This window comes from Propithecus coquereli, unplaced genomic scaffold, assembly GCF_000956105.1.
Source record: "Propithecus coquereli isolate 6110/MARCELLA unplaced genomic scaffold, Pcoq_1.0 Scaffold39, whole genome shotgun sequence".
Classification (NCBI taxonomy): Eukaryota; Metazoa; Chordata; class Mammalia; order Primates; family Indriidae; genus Propithecus; species Propithecus coquereli.
Window position 1 is genome coordinate 5,025,866 of NW_012149618.1, and position 16,353 is coordinate 5,042,218.

General features: G+C 41.3%; 1 protein-coding gene across 1 annotated transcript in view; it reads right to left on the reverse strand.

Moving 5' to 3' along the window:
- ALK (anaplastic lymphoma receptor tyrosine kinase) overlaps positions 1-16,353 on the reverse strand; it is a 702,002-nt gene that overhangs the window by 280,639 nt on the left and 405,010 nt on the right. The window contains exon 8 of the mRNA XM_012652436.1: positions 8,661-8,727. Coding sequence (XP_012507890.1) covers positions 8,661-8,727 — 67 coding nt within the window. The remainder of the gene's footprint in view (positions 1-8,660; positions 8,728-16,353) is intronic.

The following is a 16,353-nucleotide window of genomic DNA, read 5'->3' on the forward strand; positions in this document are numbered from 1 at the left end:
TCAAATACTAACTTTAAAATAATTATATGAAGATTATGTTCAAGAAAATTGTTGAAAAATAAAGAATTTCCTAAAGAAAATAGGAATTTATGAAATAAGAATCAAACGAAAATTCTAGAAGTGAAAAATACAATAACTGAAATTAACAATTCAATGGATAGGCTTAACACTATATTGGACATAGTAGAACAGAAAATTAGCAAACTGTAAGAGAGGTCAATAGAAAATACCCAGATTGAATTTTAGGGAGAAGAAAAAAAAGATGAAAAATACGGAAAAGAATTCAAGAGATATGTGAGACACAATGAGAAGTTCTAAAATATATGTAATGGGAAGTCCCAGAAAGAGTGGAAAGACAGAAAAGGGCAGAGGCAATATTTGAAGAAATCTTGGCTGAGAATTTTTCAAAATTGACAAAAACATCAAGCTTCTTTGCAAGCCCCAAATAGAATAAATATAAAGAAAATTATACCAATTCACATCATAATAAAGCTTATGAAAATCAAAGATGAAAAGGAAACCTTTAAAATAGCCACCTCCAAAGAAGCATCGATACAGCTGATGACTGACTTCAACAGAAGCACTGATGGCTGACAGAGGACAGAGTGATGTATTCAACATGCCGGAAGAAAATGACTTCCAGCCAAGAATTATTTACCCAGTGAAAACATTCTTCAACAATGAAAGTGAAATAAGACATTTCAGACAAAACAGCTGAAAAATCTTTTTGCCTGCAGACCCTTACTGAAAGAAATATTAAACTAAGTTGTTGAAGCAAAAGGGAAATTTTCCGAAATGGAAGCACAGTAACGCAAGAAGGAATAAAGAGCACTGGAAAGGGAAAATATGTGGAAATATTTAAATACATTTTGGCTAATTAACATAATAACTGTTATGTCTTAACATATGTAAAATATTTCTAGCAGTAAAATATATGACAGCAAAAGGATAAAAGATAGGATGGCAGTGAATGGGGTTTAAGTGATCTTAGGTTCTTGCCTTGTTCAGGAGTGGCAAGCATACTAATGTAAGATATGCTCTCATGATCTCTATGGTAACCACTAACAGCATAGTAAAGGAATATATAACTATATTCTTAATAGGATACATAATTAAATAGGATACACAGTTAATAGGATACATAATTACTTTTAATTACATTAATAGGATACATAATTAAATACTTTTCTACAAGGAATATTTCAGGCCAAGATGGCTTTACCAATGGATTTTTCCAAACATTTAAAGATGCAGTAAAACCAATTTTCACACAAATTCTTGGCAAAAAATATAAAAATGAGGAAGGTTCCCCATCTTGTTTTATAAGGTTAGCATAACTTTGATAACAATATCTGAGAAGGCTACAAGAAGGAAAAATTACAAGTCAATCTCTCTTCATGAACATAGATGCAAGAGTTCTAAACAAAGTATTAGCAAATTGATATGAGTTACATATAAAATAGATACTATATCACAACAAGTTGGGATTATTCTAGTACATAAAGTTGGTTTAATTCTCAAAATTCAATCAGTATAATTCACTACAATAGCAAAAAGAATAAACAGTACATGATAGTACATGATAGATATGGAAAAAGTATTTCATATATCACCCATTCATGATTAAAACACTCAGCACACTAGGAATAGAGATTGTGGCTGACCTTATTTTCCAAAAATAGCTACAGCTATATTTCTGTTCCCACCTGTTCTTCCAGAACTTGCAGAACTCTGTGAATACTTTGTTGGGCAGGATGCAGTGGAAGGGATGCCGAATGACTTTCAAGCTAGATCACAGAAGGTAATACAGCCTCCACCTGGCTCTCTTGTGGGGTACACGCCCTGGCAACCCACTCGCCACAGTGTGAGAAAGCCTGAATTAAGCCTGTATGGAGAGACCATATGGAGAGGCCCAAGTAGAGAGGCTGGCAGCCAACCGCTGGCATCAACCACCAGCCGTGTGGGTAAACAAGCATTTAGCTGATTCCATCTCCCCAGCTTCAAGTCCTCCAGCTGAGGTCCTGGACAGGGTGAAGCAGGGACAAGCCTTTCCAACTGTCTCCTCACAGAATCCGTGAGTATAGTAAAGGCTGTTCTTTGCCACTAAGTTTTGGGATGATTTGTTATGCAACCGTAGGAACTGAAACAGAAGGAATCTTCCTCAATTTGATAAATGCTATCTCTGAAAATCCTATAGCTAACATCATACCTAATGATGAAATATTGAAAGCTTTCCCCTTGAGTTAGGGAATGAGACAATGATGGCCCCTATCACTTCTAATATATATTTTACTAGTTTTCTTAGCCAATACAGTAAGGCAAGAAAAAGAAATAAAAGGCATAATATTTGGAAAAGGAAAAATTAAAACCCTCAGCACACTAGGAATAGAGATTGTGGCTGATCGTATAATAAAACTGTCAACTTTGGTAGATAACAGAACAAAAAAATCCAAAAGAATCTATAAACTTTTAGAACTGATAAGTGAATTTGACATGGGTTTTGGATACATAGCCAATACTGTGTGTACGACAAAAAATTCTATTTTTAAATGCAAGTTGCAAAAAAGACTTTTTAAAAATAACTTTTACAAAAGCACTTAAAAATCACGTAAGAATAATTCTAAAGAAATACTGGCAAGAACACAAAGAAAACTAAAAAATATTACTGAAATTAAAGAAGATCTAAATAAATGAAAGGCTTTAATATGCTAAGGGATTGGAAGACTGATGGTTGTAAAAGTGTCAGTTCTTCTCAAATCAATCTATAGATTCAATGTAATCCCAATCAAAATCTCAACAGGTTTTTGTACATGTATGTGCGTGTAAATTTATGAGATGATTTTAAAATGCACGTAGAAGTGCAAAAGGCTAAACATGGCAAAGACAATCTTGAGGAAGAACAAAGTTAGAGCACTTACAGTACCAGATATCAAGACATATTATAAAGCTACATTATTTAAAACAGAGTGGTGTTGGTGCAAAGATAGACAAATAAACACCTAGTGAATGAGCCCAGAAACAAACCTACACTTCTAACCACCTGATTTACAACAAAGATATCACTGTAATACAATGGGGAAAGGATAATCTTTTCAACATAGGGTGCTGGGTGAATGGGATCTCTCTCTGAAAAAATGAGCCCGTACCTCTATTTCAAACCATACACAAAAATCCATTCCAAATGAATTATAGACCTAAATGTGAAAGGAAAAACAATAAAGCTTCTAGAAGATAACATAGAAGAATATATTTATAACATTGAAGTAGGTAAAGATTTTTTAAACAGGACACAAAAAGTACTAAGCGTAAACAAAAAATTGGTAAGTTGGAGAAACTTCTCATCAAAAGACAAAAAATTAGAAAGGCATGCCACAGACTGGGAGAAAATATTTTCAATATTTACAATGCATGCATCTTATAAAGGACTTCTGTCTGGAATATATAAAGAACTAAAATCAATAAGAACAATACAAATAATACAACAACAACAACAAATGGCAAAAGATTTACACTGGCCCTTCACAAAAGAAATGTCCAAAAAGCATTAGAAAACATGTTCGCAATGATTATTCATCAGGGAAATGCAAATTAAACCCATAGTGAAATACCACTTTCCACCCACCAGAATGGCTAAAAAGAAACAAAAAACTGGCCCTACCAAGTTGTTGAGAAGATGGAACATATTGTCAATATATTGCCAGAGGGAGTGTAAGTTGGTACGGTCACTTTGGCAAACTGTTTTGGAATATCTTCTAAAGCTTAACCAGGCATACACTTTTATCCTCCTAAGTAAAATATCCAAAAGAAATGCATACATATATGCACCAAAAGACATGTACAAGAACAACTTAATTCACTGGGTAAATTGTGGTCTCTTTATATAATGGGATATTATACAACAATGAAAACTGAATTACTGCTACATACAATTAAATGGAAATATCTCACAGACACAGAACAGTTATATAAAATTTAAAAACAGGAAAACCTAATCTGTAGTGAGATATGTCAAATAGTGATTAATTTTAAGGATTGTAATGACTGGCGGGGCACATAGGGTGGCTTCTCATATGCTGGTAATCTTTCACATCTTGGTCTGGGTGGTAGTTACATGAATGATTTCATTTTGTAAAAATTCATCCACTGATGCGTGGTTTTTAGTGTATGCATGTTTTATTGCCTAAAACTAGTTTAAAAAAGGAAAAACAGCAATGGTGGCGGGGGTTGCTGATGGTGACAGGGATGACTTTCTGATTCGGAGGCAGACATGTGTGTCTGACTTTTTCCAAATGCCCAAATTGTGGGCTCTATTAAAAATCAAGTACAGATTTTTAGTTACCCTGTATAACTAACTCCACAGTAACAGTATCTGACTTTTTTGCCTCTGGGAAAAAAAATTGTGGAATATGTTCTCTTTCACAAGACAGAATTGCAGCACAGAAACTTCCTCCTGAACTCATTTTTTATTCTGTTGGATTTGGGAAGTTTAGCTCAGGGTGGTTTTCTAGAGGAATGAAAGGGGAAGAGACCGGTAGGGGAGGGGTGATGCATCAGATCCAGTTGAATGAGCCAAGGCAGAAGCACAAAAGCCTGAACTAACTATCTATTCAAAGTGCTTTGCCAGTCGGCCCGGCCACCGTGCCTGTGCTTGTCAGGGCCCAAGCTCTGGCGTCACTTTGAAGAGAGACCTTAGGGGACCCCTTAAAGTTCCTGCAGGAGAAATCGCTGGGCTCCTCTGTCTAGTCCGCAGTCCCTGCTCTGCTCCTGCGCTCCCCACTCACTCATCTTCCCGGAGAGGCTCTGAGCCTCCAGCTCGCTTCCTGGAGGAGCACCAGGTAGGGTCCAACTCAGCCTGAAGGGCAGGAGTGTAGCAGACACGAGGCAGCAGGTCAGGGGCCCGACAGCCAGAGTCACAGCTCTGGGATAGGTCAGGCCTCTGGGAGCTCAAAGAAGGCAGTGGAAGTAGACGACTTCCCCTTACTGAATGTCTATTATAAACTCCGCATTGTCTTAGGTGACATTATTCCCATTTGACTGATGAGGAAACAGGCTCCGAGAGGCAGAGTGCCCTGCCCAAGGCCACATGGTGTGTAGGTGACAGAATCTGCCTTCCCCCCATCTTATCCCAGAGTCTCTCCTCCCCTGAAGGGGTCCTCCAAGCTCCCGTCCACACTGGTGAATGTTCCTGGCTGTCCCGGACAACACAGAGGGAGGCAGCTGTCGCTGTCCTCACTGTTCCCCTTTAGTGAGTGGCTAAATAAATCCCTGCCAGCTCTGTGTAGACATCAGCGAACCCCTGGGGCCAGTCTCCCCCTTTGGCCCTGGCCTCTCAGTCAAAGGTTTGGAAAATGTGGCTGGAAATTTAAGACAGCCGAGAGCACAGCTGGCTCCCACTGCATAAAGAGCTCTGAGCCCCTGATAAAGGCTCATTCATCTCTAGGAGCTTCATGCTTGGAAGACTCTGAGTGCCTGAAGAGAAATTGTGCAAACTCACATCACAATAAACAGAGAAAGCGTGTCTATAAAATCCCAGACAGGTGGCAAATGCCAACAGTGACAGCAAGTCCCGCAACTGCAATGAAGTGAAAGTCGCAGTCCTCCCTCCCGTGCCGGGCTGCTTCAGTCAGGTGGGGTGGGGACAGCGGGACAGAGACTCTGGGCCAGGGAGCGGCACGCCCTTCCACACTTGCCATAGAAGGGAACGGCCAGGAGATGCCCTAGGAACAGTATGATGTTTTTCAGATGACAAGACAGGATGTGAGGCTCAGATCCATGTCTTTAGCTGCCACCTCAAATGCTGCCCTCTCCTCCCCAAGCATTCATTCATTCATTCATTCATTCATCTGGCATACAATGAGCACATTCCAGGTTCTAAGCCCCACACAAGGCTCTGAAGACAAAACAAAAAAGACCTGGTTTTTGGCCAGGATGACCCCATAGTATAGAAGGGTGTGAGAGACATAAAAATAACCCTAATCATTTTTAAACACCTACATGTTTTTCCATTTATAAAGATAATTGTAGAAAAGATACATTATGGAAAAATACAGAGAACATATGAAAGTATCAAGAAGGAAATAAAAGACACACATAAGCCCACTCTCCAGAGACGACCACTATATTTAGGTGTATGGGAAAAGCTCCATTTGCCCACGGAACCAGTGCGTGGGAGAGGCAGGGAGGGGTAGGAGCACAGAAGAGTGATCTGGTGGCCCTGAGACAGGGGGCGTTTCCAGGCAAAGAAGGGGGGTCATGCTTCCTGGGAGGCAGTGCGGGAAGGGGCAGGAAAGGGGTGTGAGGCCGAGATGCAGGGTGTGTGAAGATGCCCAGGGAAGAGGGCAGAGGGGACTGAAGAGACAGCTCAGGCGGATGGCAAAGCACCCCTGGGCCCTGCAAGGAGCTCGGATTCTGTCCTGGAGCATCTCGCTCTGGTGTCACACTGCAGAAATCAGTCGTGAGATGTGTTGCCAGTCATCTGTTACTAATGACTCTTGGGGTGTTGATCAACTTGCCTTTTTGTAGTTGGCATTCACAGGAGCAGATGCAAGGCGCTTGCTGCACACCTCGTGCTCACTGCCATGACAGCCTGCCCAGAGCGGATGGGAAGAGGCGCAGCAAAGCAGGGATGGTGCCCAACCCCAGAGAACGGCCATCCCTCCTGCCCCATCTGTCATCTCCTACATGACTGTAAGTCCTGTGAGGGCAGAGTCCATACCACCTTCAGTTTGTTATGTCCCCAGCCCCTAGCACATTTCATTGATTCATTGATTCATTCATTCAATAAGCATTCATTAATGCCCACTATGTGTTAGACAATCAACACACTTCACCATGGTGAACAAACTTCCCTGCCCTCAAGGAGTTGACAGTCTAGGTGGGGCGAGAGGGGCAGACTTTAAAGGAATGAACACACCAATAAATGTTTAGTTATAAATAGGGACAAATGTTGAAAGAACCGTTTCGGGGGCTATGTGTGGGGAGGACTAATTTGACTGGGAACAATAAAGAAAGTGCTGAGGAAATCACATTTCAGTTGGTTTCTAAAGGGGCTAGAACATACTAGACACTAAATAGTTATTTACTGAACGGAAGAAAAGTCAAAATTTGCCCGTGTCAACAGGTCATGGACGAGACCGTCGCATGGAGACGGGAGCCTGGCGAGGCGGCTAATAGCACTCAAGAGTTTGCAGTGTGGGAGGGACAGGGTCAGATTTGTGTTTTAAAAAGGCAATGGCTGCCTCTTTTGGACCTTAGTGGTTCTTTTCTATAATTTCTTGGGACAGGCCTGATGATTCCTACACACTCTTCTTCTTCTCCCATTTAGACTCCTTGTCTAAGCAGTCATCAGCCACCTGGCCCTCAGGCAAGCTTGGCAGGTGGGCAAAGCCTCCCTTGGCCTTTCTCACCCCTCCCCGACTCAATTGTCTTCTTCCCCCAACTGCTACTCTTCTTCTAATTGTCCCTGAGCAGTCCCAATGGGCAGCACATCAACTCTTCCTTTCTTATCAAAATTGCTTTCACAAACTGAAATCAAAGCACCACGTAATGCCTGATAAGGCTTAGTGCATTATCACTGCCCCTATTAGCAACCGTAATTCTTGAGCCAAATAAATGACTGTTAATAATGAAATTCCAGCCAAATCGAGGGTCCACTGTGGCTCCCCACTCTTAAAGTTCCTTGTGGGCCCCATGCTCTGCCTACGGCACTAACTGCATGGTGGGGAGGTGGGACTCCGTTTGTTGCCTGGTGGGCAGAGGGTGCCGCAGGGTCTAAGTTGAGGTCTAGATTGGGAGCACCTGGACTCGAAGGGCTGTGGTGTCCAGGGGAAGAGAGAATTCATGAGAGAGGGTGAGGTTTGGGTATGTGAATAGGAGCAGGGAGACGCTTCCTGATGTAGGTCTGAATGGGTCACAGAGACTGGAATGACCAGGAGGCCTGGAAGTGACATGGTCGTCATTAACACAGGCAGTACCAGAGGCAGCATCAGGCAAAAGAGAGGGGTGCTCTGTCACGTACCAGCTGTGTGGTCTGGGGCACACTTACTTAACCTTTCTGAGATTCCATATTATAAAATAAATTGCAATATTTAGCTCTCTAGTTGTGCTGAGGATTGAGCAAGATTGAAACCATACAATTGCCTAGTAGAGTGCTTGGCACACGAGCATTCGAGTGATGTTGGTTTCTTTCCTTTCCAGCTAAGCAAGTCAGAAAGTCCCCAACCTTAGCTCCAGGCCATTTAATCAGAGGCATGATGTGATTTTTAATAACCCAGAGTGGGACCCAGATTTTGAAGGTTATGGATTAAAGGGATGACCCTCTCAAAGGGCCCATATCTTCCTGCTCCAGGACATGGCAGTTCTGAGGGTGACGGATCCCAACCAACTGCCAGTTTCAGGGGTGCAGTGATAGCACAGGGGGTGTAAAGGGTGTGTGTGGGGGTCTGTGTGGGCAGGGGCAACAAGAAATGTGGGGACTTCAGATACGGCTGGGTGACTTAGGACAAATTGCTTACCTGGTCAGCACCGGGCTGCCACTCAGGAAACCTGAACTGAGTTTGAGTGTGATTTAGAATCTGAAATCTTGATTTCTAGCTGGAGGTGCTGTGTGGGAGCACATGGGCAAAGCAAGGAAGAAGCTTTTGCCAGCAGATAGCACGTGAATTTTGAACAAGAAAGAAAAAGACTTTCCCCAAGTCCGAGTTCAATGCAGATAAGCTGTGCAGAGCACTGCCCTCTCGATGCAGGCTTCTCCAGCCATAGAAAAGGAGAGAACGTCTCACCTTCAGCTCCCAGGTTTGCTGCTTTTGGCTCCAGACCCAACAGATAGAAATAGGAGTGTGAACACATTAAGTGCCATATGAGTTGCATTTAACTCACGTTAGTTTTGAGCCTGGGGTCTGGTGAAGCATGTGTATAATAACTCACACATCTCTTTACCTTGGAGCTGTTTGAACTATTTTTCAAGTTGCGTGTAACTTACATACAGAAAACAATAAAAAATAATAAATTTTTCATTAAAATAGAAAGGATTGTCTTGTTTTCGAAGTTTTTATTCTATTTTCATATAAAACATCGTGGCCCCAAGGCAAAAAATTGTTTTTCTAGTGTGGCAGTCTATGCGTTAATGTAACCACAAATATGATATGAGCACAAACGCATGTGAATATAAACATAAATATGAATATGGTCCTTGGCTCCCTCCTCTGATCTCTGGGGGAGGACAACTCTCTGTGTGCTCCATTTAGAGTCTGTTGGCAAACTGTCTTTTACTGTACACATGATTACAACAATCCTGATTCTGTACAAAGTGCTTTGCAGCCTCAAAACAGCTTTCACATCCATTGTCTGCCACGAGTCATCCAAGCCCATTCCAGGAAAGGCAGGGCGGGGGCCCCCATCACTGTGCGCATGTGGAAACAGAGCCGTGCGCAGGTGGAGGACTCCTCCCAGGTGGCCGCTGCCTTCTTTCCACTACTCCTTACCCTGTGTTGAACTTGAGGAGATTTTTGAAGTAAAGGGCTTATTCTACGCTCTCAAGGCTCCTACAGACTGACTAGAAATGCATCATTTGCATATGCACATCAGTTTACACCACCAGGTTATCGAGGATAGATACTCAAAGTGTGTTAACAACCCACACTGGACATATTCAAAGGAAAGGATCATTTGAAAGCTGGGTGGCCTGAGAAGAGGCTTCAAGGAGGACCTAAACATTTAAGCTGAGTTTTGAAGGGCAGGTGGAATTTGGAAAGGTAAGGGAAATTGAGTGTGTCTCAGCTTGCTGGAATGGCAGGAGCAAGTGTGGAGGGTGGGAAGACACCTGGCTTGTGAATTTGGTTACTGATAAGGTAGACGCCTGGAGAATGACTCCTTTTAGGAGCACTGAAAGAAATCAAGTTTCTGGTCCTGCAAAGTATGGGACCCTAGACCAAGGTGAATGTCACCTAATGAGGCATGACATCCTATTTCCTCATGAGAGTGTCCTAGATTGGTAGGAAAGAAAGGATGGCTTGGCTGTTGTGGGCCTGAGGGGCCCGATCACATTGGGAGGAGGGGGTGTGTTAGAGAGAGCTCCAGGGCCTGGGACCATCAGAGGCACCTACACATCTCCTGCGACGTCCCTAATGAAGGTTCACTCTGCGGCAGGCAGAGCTACCCTGTCCTGGGGAAAGGTGCAACCCTGAGGTTTCTAGGCACACAGCCAGAGCAGTCGTAGGCTCGGAGCCCCGAACCACAGACTCAGTCTTTCTGGGTACACAGCTCTGTTCCCAGACCTAGGAGGGAGCTAACAAGCGGGCCCAGGGGATGCCTGAACACACAGGCTTGAGACTCATTCTTTACCCGCTTGGTGATTTTGGAATTAATTAAATATCCCATCTTACCAAAGCTTAAGGGTGTTTTTGCTCTAGAAAGCTTCTTTTCTCTTAACTAAATTGAGGCCCATAAATGAGAAATACAGTGCATGAAATCTCTGGATGTCACACCATAAATCGCAGGCATGCGGGTTTGCAAATCTCCTTTAGGATAAATTGTAGCAATAAAGTGTTTGCATTTTCTCCATATATTGCTGGGTGCAGGGAGTAGAGCCTTCTCCAGTCATGCGCAATTTAATTGAGGACCACACGATCACACAGGGGGACATGAGGCCACTTGGCTGTGGGCCCTGGGGTGGCTGGTCCTCTACCTTCCTACCACCACCCAAAGGAATGGCGCTCTCTGCTCTGGCAATGACCTTGGGAGAAGTTAGGAAGATCTGGAGGAGAGTGTTCATCTCAGGGGAGGAAAGGATAGGTTGAGACCAGGAAAAGGGGGTGGGATTCTTAGAATCAGATACAGAGGATCTTTGACCTAAAATGTACTAGACACGTAATTAAAAATTTGTTTGTTTACCCTAAACAGCCCTTCTCGTTTCCTTCAACCTAACCGTCCCTCAGTGTTTTATTCATTCAGTTAAATACTAAACAGCAGTTTAAAAAATGTAAATGAACTTAATACATAATGTTGAGTGAGAAACACAAATTCCAAAAGATATATACAGTGTGACAAAAACAGGAGTATGCGTTGGCTATGGGCACAGATAGATCCAGGAAAAGTATAAAGTCCCACGTGGAGTGATACCCACAAATTCCGGAGAGCGGCAAGGGAGGATGCGGGGTGAATGGGGTGAGGCTTTACATTTGTCTATTAAAAAAGGGAGAAACCAAAGCAAATAGGGTAAAATATTAATATATATAGTTCTAAGTGGTATATGTATTTGTTATATTATTTTCAGTATGTCTACAATGTTTCACAATTAAAAGTAAAATATTTTAAAAGGAATAAAAATTATAATTTTTTTTTGCTGTTTGGAGAGGTGTGAAATGCTATCTATTCAGTTTGTTGAGTTGTTTGGGACTGTTTGTCTCTAAACTATATGGTCCCAGGTGATTGTCTGTTTATATTTCTTGTCTCTGCCTTTAACGGCCCCCTGCCCCAGGGATACATTGACATTTCTTGCTGTTGTCAGTCAACATGCGCACTTACTGTGTGCAGCAGCTGAGAGGAGAGACCAGGCAGACACGGGAAGGACAGCAGAGCCAGGGCTCACTGGCTTTCTCCAGCAACACATAGGCAGATGCAAAATCGGGAAGGGAGAGAGCTCAGAGAAGAGCCTCTATCATCTGGGAACCTGGGTGAGCATCCTAAGCCAATCCTTCTCAAACTTAAATGTGCATCTGAATCTCCTAGAGCCCTTGCAGATCTGATTCCGCAGGTCTGGGCGAGGCCTGCACTTCTGCTGAGCTCCCAGGGGACGTTGCTGCTCCTGGTCCAGGGACCACACTTTCAGTGTCAGGGTCCTAAAGAAGGAAAAGAGATGCAGCAGGGTCCTTTGAGCCACCTCGCGTGTCACGTGGGTGCATGCCTCTAATGGGATCCGCGCTTCTAGGTTTGAGGACCAGCTCCAGCTTCAGGGAAGGAGAGGCCTGAGTGATTATTCTAGAATAACAGGTGAGGAAGTAGATGCCCACGGAGGTTCAGTTGCTCACCCCAGCCACAAAGCTGGTAATGGCAGATCTGGACTGGTGTTTGGATTCCTGGTCTGTAGTTCAGCGCTTTAATTATATGACCATTTCATCATTTTCCTCATAGTAAGAAAACAAACTCAACGGTAAGAATTCACTAAATTGCCAATATCTTTGGCCTTAGCAATTCCCTTGTAGGCAAATGCAGATTTAAAGTAGAAAAGAGCAATGGAAAAGGGAAGAAAATTACTTTTCAGGCTTTATCATAGGATTCCTGTAAACTGTAAATTCCCATAATACATAATAGACTTCACATTTAATTTGATTTTACCAAAAATCAATTTACACATACTATTTTATCAGCACATATTGCAAAAATAAAGGTCTACCTTAACTGATTAGTGTGGCTCTGTCGGACTCTAGGTCTCTGTCTTTCTTGAGCTTTCTAGAATCTCTGACTTTGGCAAAGCTTCTTCTCTAGGCTTCAATTTTTTTCACCTAAAAATGGTGTTGAACTCATTGTCACGAAGGCCTTTTCAGTTTTAATGGTTTTTGAGTCTAAGGTTTTTTTCTTTGTATACCTTAAATACGGTTTTCTGGGACTCCTCTCTCCAGCTGTCATTTTTCTCTTTACATGGTTCACAGCTTTCCTGCTCAGGCAAGTGATAAGTGAAAAGAAGGACTATTGATACGGTGGTTACTTTATATTCAGGGAAGAGGGTCACTGCACTATTTAAAACCCAGCAACAGAATGACTTTCTGTTTGCTTTTCAAAGGCTCTGAAGCCTCAGTTCTTCCTACAATGAAAGAAAGTAATTAATTATCTCATGTCTACCTTCTTTAAAAGGAAGAATATGGTCAGTGTGGTGGAACTGTCAGGAAACCCAATCAAGCCAATTGTGGCTGTCCCTTCCTGCCTGGTGACCACAGATCTCAAATGGACAAAACATAAACTGGTTAGTATAACTCTGTGGGTAAATTCTGCCCAAACACTGCCTCTTTCCCCTGAGAGGGGACTGGTTTGAGATCAGTATTGGGAATGAAAACCCTAGTAGCACTGGAAACATGAAGACTCTCTCTGGGCTTGGAAACGTATTGCTAGGGGGTAGGGTCCCACTGGTCAGGATACCACTGGACAGTGTGCCATAAGTAGGGGAAAGTTATTCGACCACTCAGGGCCATGGCTTCATAATATAGAGGTGTTGGCCTGCAAGATTTTCTGGTCTCTAGTTCTAGGATTCTGTACATGAAGCTGGACTTGGAGTGTAGGCATAAATCCCACTTGTTCAATGTGAAGGAGAACTACGGGAGAAAGATATCTATGCCTACATCTGAGGGAGGAGGTACCAAATCAGGGTGGGTTAGTAAGGAAGATCAGAGGTCAAGACTAGCAGAGAAGCGTGAGAGCTGGCACCACTTGGGAAAAGTTATCTGATGTTTTAAATAGGCACCAAGCTAGTGGTGTGATTTGAGACTATGCATCCATGGCATGAGTCTCATGGGTCCTTTGCACAGAACTGAATGTTGTTGCTGCAGTGGGATGAACAATAGGTGTCTTGTAGTCCAGCTGATGACAGAGCAGGAGAGTGCCGTAGGACACCGAGCAAGGCAAAAAGGAAAGCTGAGAATCTCTGAGACCTGGTCTTTGGATAAGAAAGTTCTTCAGTCTTCCATGATGACTACATGGATTGTTCAAATCCACAGCAGGACGCTCCCCAAGAGAGTTTCTCTTTGTGCATGAATGGGCAGTGGGAGGGAAGGAGGTACCTGGAGAGTGCCAATGGCAGCTTGCCTTGGATCCGCCAGATTCTGTTCCCTGAGGCTATGCCTGCGTAGTTGTTGGGCTAAGAAGGGTGAATGAGCAACTTGCACCCTAGAATAGGAAACCCCAAAGGCAGGGACTTGGAAAAGACTGTAGTAAAAATATGTGCTTGAAAAGAGAGCAGGAATAGGAGTTGCAAGAGTGGTTTCTAGTTCCCAGCAAGCTGTACAACCTGGGTATCTCTCCTCCTAGAGTTCTAGTTTCCTTAGGTACAAAATAAGGAATAAATTATTTGAATGGTTTTAAATTATGTTTGTAAACTAGCATCACTGGAGGAGCTTTCAAAAAATACCAGTGTCCATGTACTACCTCAGACCAATTGAAGCAGAATCTCTGGGGTTGGGGCACAGTCTTTTCAAAGCCCCGCCAGCAAATTCTAGTGTGTGTCCAGGTTTGAGGACCACTGTCACTACTCAAAGTGCAGTCTGTACACCTGTAGCAGTAGCATCTCTTGGCCCCAGCTTAGAGACCCACTGACTAGGAAGCTGCACTTTAAGAAGATTCTCAAAGGACTCATGTGCACATCCAAGTTTGAGAAGCACCAAGACAGCTGCTCTTTAAATAACATTTTACTTTTAATTGTGAAATATTTTTAACATATAGCAATGCATAGAGTAATTTAATTAACATCCATATACCCAACCTGGCTTTATCAGCTCATTAGTTTTTACTATTTTTGTTTTAGACTTTGCTTAATGTAATGATATTTGTTTTAAGTTAAAACCTCCTGGATCCTATGCTTGTTACTTCCTTTGCAGATATAGTCACTATCCTGATTTTAGTGTTTCTCCAGCTCATTAATGTTTTTATATTATTATCACATAGGTAGGTAACAGGCTTTCTGTTGTTGATCCATTCTTGCATGCCTAGGATAAATCATAATGGATCACTTCATATGTATACATATATTAACACCCTGCTGGATTTGGGTGCTAGCATTTTATTCAGGACTAAGGGTATTAAAAGACATTGGTCTAAAGTGTTCTTTTATTGTCAGTTTTTGGTATGAAGAGTATATTGGCCCTATAGAATGAGTTAGGTAGTTTTACCTTTTTTCCCCTATTCTCTGAATTATTACTTGTTTGCAAAAGATAGGATCTGTTTCTTGGAATGGTCAGAAAAGTGTGCCTATAAAACCATCTGGGGCTTGTCTCTTGTGGGGTGTGGGAGGTGATTCATTATTGATTCCTTTTCATTAATGGTTATCAGTTTATTCTGAGCTTCTATTTCTTCTTGAATTGATGTTGGCAATAAATTTCTTTCTAGAAAATTATGCATTTCATCTAATTTTTCAAATTTATTGATATAAAATCATTTAATTCTTTCATTTAAAAAATCTTTTACTGTATCTATAGTTATTGTTTGATTTTCCTTTTTCTCTTTTCTCTCATTTATTCTTTTTTTCCAAAGAATCAGCTTTGTAAAGCACTCTTTATTATCTTTTTCTTATGTTTTCTTTTAGTTAGGTTTTATATTTGTAACTTGTTGAATTGAATCTATAAATTTTTTAAAAAAATGAATATACATAAGTCTATAAAGTTGACCTCAAAGTTCATTGTAGCTGCATATTGCAAATTTTGATTAGTATTTTTATTGTCTCTAGTTCTAAATATCTAGTAATTTCCACTGTGATTGTCTCTTTAATCCATTAGTTATTTAGAAGGGCATTTTTATGTTTCCAGACATATGTTGTTATTGTGTTCAGCTATCTTTTATTACTATTACTACTTTTAATTTAATTGCACTGTGGACAGAGAACTGATTTCTATGGCATCAGTCCTGTGAAGTATGACTTCCTTTGGATACGGAATGTGACCTATTTTTATAATTATTCCATGTGTCTATGGACTTACTGAGCTCATAAAAAGATGTTGCATGTTAATTCTGTTGTTCAAATCTTCTTTATTCTCACTAATTATTTTTCTGTTTGATCTTCAGATTTTGACAGAGTGGCTTTGTCAGCAACTCTTTATTTTCTGTTGGCTTTTACCTTGTACATAACAAGGCTATATCATTAAATTCATGAAAGTTTTCTATTGCTAGATCTTCTTGCTCGAGTCTTCCTTTATTATTTTGTTGTATCTCTCATCCTTACCAAAAGTTTTTGCTGTGAAGTTCTACTTTGATTGATAATAACCATTTCTTTTGGCCTGATGGTAAATCTTTTTCCATTTTCTTATTTTCAACCTTTCTGAATGGTTTTGTTTTAGGTATGCTTCTGGTAAGAATGGCCAATTCTGTTTGTCTTTTAAATTCAATGTGACAATCTCTCTTTTTAATAGATGAGTTTAGTCAATTTACCTTTTTGTGTAGTTGCTAATATATTTGATCTATTTCTACCAATTGCCATCATAATTTTTTTGATTTTGTACAATTTTCCTTCTTTAACTTTTCCCCCTGCCTTCTGTTAGGTAAGTATATTTTCTATGTCTCCTGTATCCTCAGCCAGTTTGGAAGCTATATATTATCCTTCTGTTCTTTGAAATAATCTTAAGCTTTTACATAATACTTAACTATAATAGTTTTGAA